A 2,500-nucleotide genomic window follows, 5' to 3' on the forward strand; every position below is an offset into this window, starting at 1 on the left:
CACTTTTCATTTTCCAATAACTTCACCTCTAACAAAAGGGAAAGAAGAGAATGATGTGTTGTCCTTCCACTCCAACACCTGCTCCAACACCGTCCAACTTGCTCCCATCCGCAAGCCCCCTCTCCCACACAGCAATGGCAGTGCGCTCGGTGGCTGCCATTGCTGCCGCTGTAGTCGCTGTTGGGCAGCCGTGTCATCGCTGCACATGCAAGCAGCTCCCAATGGCATGTGGCTGGCCACAGACGACGATGATGGCCGCGGTGGCTTTGAGGGCCACGACCACAACCCGTTGGGAGCAGACAGCGACTCCATGCTGCACAGCGACCCGGCCAACTGCACCGTCATGTGCCCCACGCTCATGCAGTCGCCTCAGCAGTGGCCCCTCTGGGTCGTCAGTAAGTTTGTTTGTGCATGTGTGTGTGTGTGTGTGTGTGTGTGTGTGTGTGTGTGTGTGTGTGTGTGTGTGTGTGTGTGTGTGCGTGTGTGGGTGTGTGTGGGTGGGTGTGGGTGGGTGTGGGTGGGTGTGGGTGTGGGTGTGGGTGTGGGTGTGTGTGTCCGTTTGAATGTCTTTTAAGTCTGTCTCCCTGTGTCTGTCTCCCTGTGTCTGTCTCCCTGTGTCTGTCTCCCCGTATCTGTCTCCCTGTGTCTGTCTCCCTGTCTCTTACCTCCGCTACGGTTCTCGTGTGCAGGGTTCGCTGATCGGTTACGGAAGGAGTTGAGAGAGATTGCGCCCCCAGCTGTGGAGATTAACATTGTTGACGACCCGAACAGACACCTCGCCGTATGGACAGGTGGGCAAAGGGAGGGGAGCGGAGGGGAAGAAATTTGTGTGTGTGTGTGTGTGTGAGAGAGAGAGAGAGCGAGAGAGAGAGAGAGAGAGAGAGAGAGAGAGAGAGAGAGAGAGAGAGAGAGAGGGAGGGAGAGAGAGAGAGTGTGTGTGTGTGTGTCTGTGTGTGCGTGCGTGCACGCCAGTGTGTGTGCGTGTCTTGTCCATGCTTTCTGCCCATCCTCTCGTCTTCACTCTGACACCGTTCGAATCACCCTTTCCTTCCTCCCCCGCCCCACACACACACAACACTGCAGGCGGGTCTGTTGTTGCGTCGAGCAAAGGCTTCAACTTCCACTGGATCTCACGTGACGAGTACAGGGAATATGGCGTGGACTTGCTGCACTCCACCAGGTGACGGCACCGCATGTGACAGACAATGCAACGCATTACACAACAATGGCAGTTGGTGGTGGCACACCTGCGCAGCAGTCAATATGGCTGGGGGTTGGGGGAACGAGCCACTCGATAACGAATGAACCAACGAATGAATGAGATCACCACTCGTGTCAGCAGCACACAGTCAACCCATCAAATGAGAGAGTGGGTGTATGTGCGGGTGTGTGTGGGTGTGAGGGGGGGGGGGGGGTTGGAGGTCACGTCATTCATCATCCGCGCAACACTCTCATCTCCAAAACTCACATCAACAAAGCGAAAGAAGAGAAGAAGTGTTGTCCTTCCACTCCAACACCTGCTCCAACACCGTCCAACTCTGCTCCCATCCGCAAGCCCCCCTCCTCCCACACAGCAATGGCAGTGCGCTCGGTGGCTGCCATTGCTGCCGCTGTAGTCGCTGTTGGCAGCCGTGTCATCGCTGCACATGCAGCAGCTCACAATGGCATGTGGCTGGCCACAGACGACGATGATGGCCGCGGTGGCTTTGAGGGCCACGACCACAACCCGTTGGGAGCAGACAGCGACTCCATGCTGCACAGCGACCCGGCCAACTGCACCGTCATGTGCCCCACGCTCATGCAGTCGCCTCAGCAGTGGCCCCTCTGGGTCGTCAGTAAGTTTGTTTGTGCATGTGTGTGTGTGTGTGTGTGTGTGTGTGTGTGTGTGTGTGTGTGTGTGTGTGTGTGTGTGTGTGTGTGTGTGTGTGTGTGTGTGTGTGTGTGTGTGTGTGTGTGTGTGTGTGTGTGTGTGTGTGTGTCTGTCTGCCTGTCTGTCTGTCTATCTATCTCCCTGTGTCTGTCTCCCTGTGTCTGTCTCCCTGTGTCTGTCTCCCTGTGTCTGTCTCCCCGTATCTGTCTCCCTGTGTCTGTCTCCCTGTCTCCCCGTGTCTGTGTGTCTCATCCATGTACACCTATCCTACCGAGCTGCCTGCCTGCCTGCGTGTGTCTTCCTCCCCCACCTATCTGTTGAATCGTCAGTCCATGCTACGCCATCAATACCCTCTGCACACCCATACACGCAGCTCACCTGTTGCCCGTGTCCTCCACACAGTGTCCATGTACGCCATTCTGTTGGTGCTCGCTGTGGCCGTGATGCGCCTGTCTCCACTCCGCTCCTCTCGGGTCAGCTTTCCCCGCCCACGTGCATCGCGCACCGCGCAACGCTCCATGCGCTCTTTTTGTCCTCTGCTTGCACCACATCACGTTGGGGGAAGTGGGCCTGCCATCCCACCCTCTGGCATACTAACTTGATGCCATCCCCCATTCCATACAGATGGTG

At 56.8% G+C, this 2,500-nt stretch overlaps 2 protein-coding genes across 2 annotated transcripts in view; both read left to right on the forward strand.

Moving 5' to 3' along the window:
- Window positions 1–205: 205 nt before the first annotated feature.
- On the forward strand, window positions 206–1,230 carry PTSG_10693 (uncharacterized protein; the record flags this gene model as incomplete). The annotated part of the gene is made up of 3 exons (XM_004988601.1): window positions 206–395; window positions 690–791; window positions 1,084–1,230. The coding sequence occupies 3 exons, from the start codon at window positions 206–208 to the stop codon at window positions 1,182–1,184; spliced, it is 393 nt and encodes a 130-aa protein (XP_004988658.1). The 3' UTR covers window positions 1,185–1,230.
- A 346-nt stretch (window positions 1,231–1,576) lies between these two features.
- PTSG_10694 (uncharacterized protein) overlaps window positions 1,577–2,500 on the forward strand; it is a gene marked incomplete at both ends in the record, with an annotated part of 7,079 nt that continues 6,155 nt past the window's right edge. Inside the window, 3 exons of the mRNA XM_004988602.1 lie at window positions 1,577–1,835; window positions 2,273–2,343; window positions 2,495–2,500. The exon at window positions 2,495–2,500 is cut by the window's right edge and continues 51 nt beyond it. Of these exons, the coding sequence (XP_004988659.1) occupies window positions 1,577–1,835; window positions 2,273–2,343; window positions 2,495–2,500 (336 nt within the window). The remainder of the gene's footprint in view (window positions 1,836–2,272; window positions 2,344–2,494) is intronic.

The sequence above is a fragment of the Salpingoeca rosetta genome (assembly GCF_000188695.1).
Source record: "Salpingoeca rosetta unplaced genomic scaffold supercont1.34, whole genome shotgun sequence".
NCBI classification, from domain to species: domain Eukaryota; class Choanoflagellata; order Craspedida; family Salpingoecidae; genus Salpingoeca; species Salpingoeca rosetta.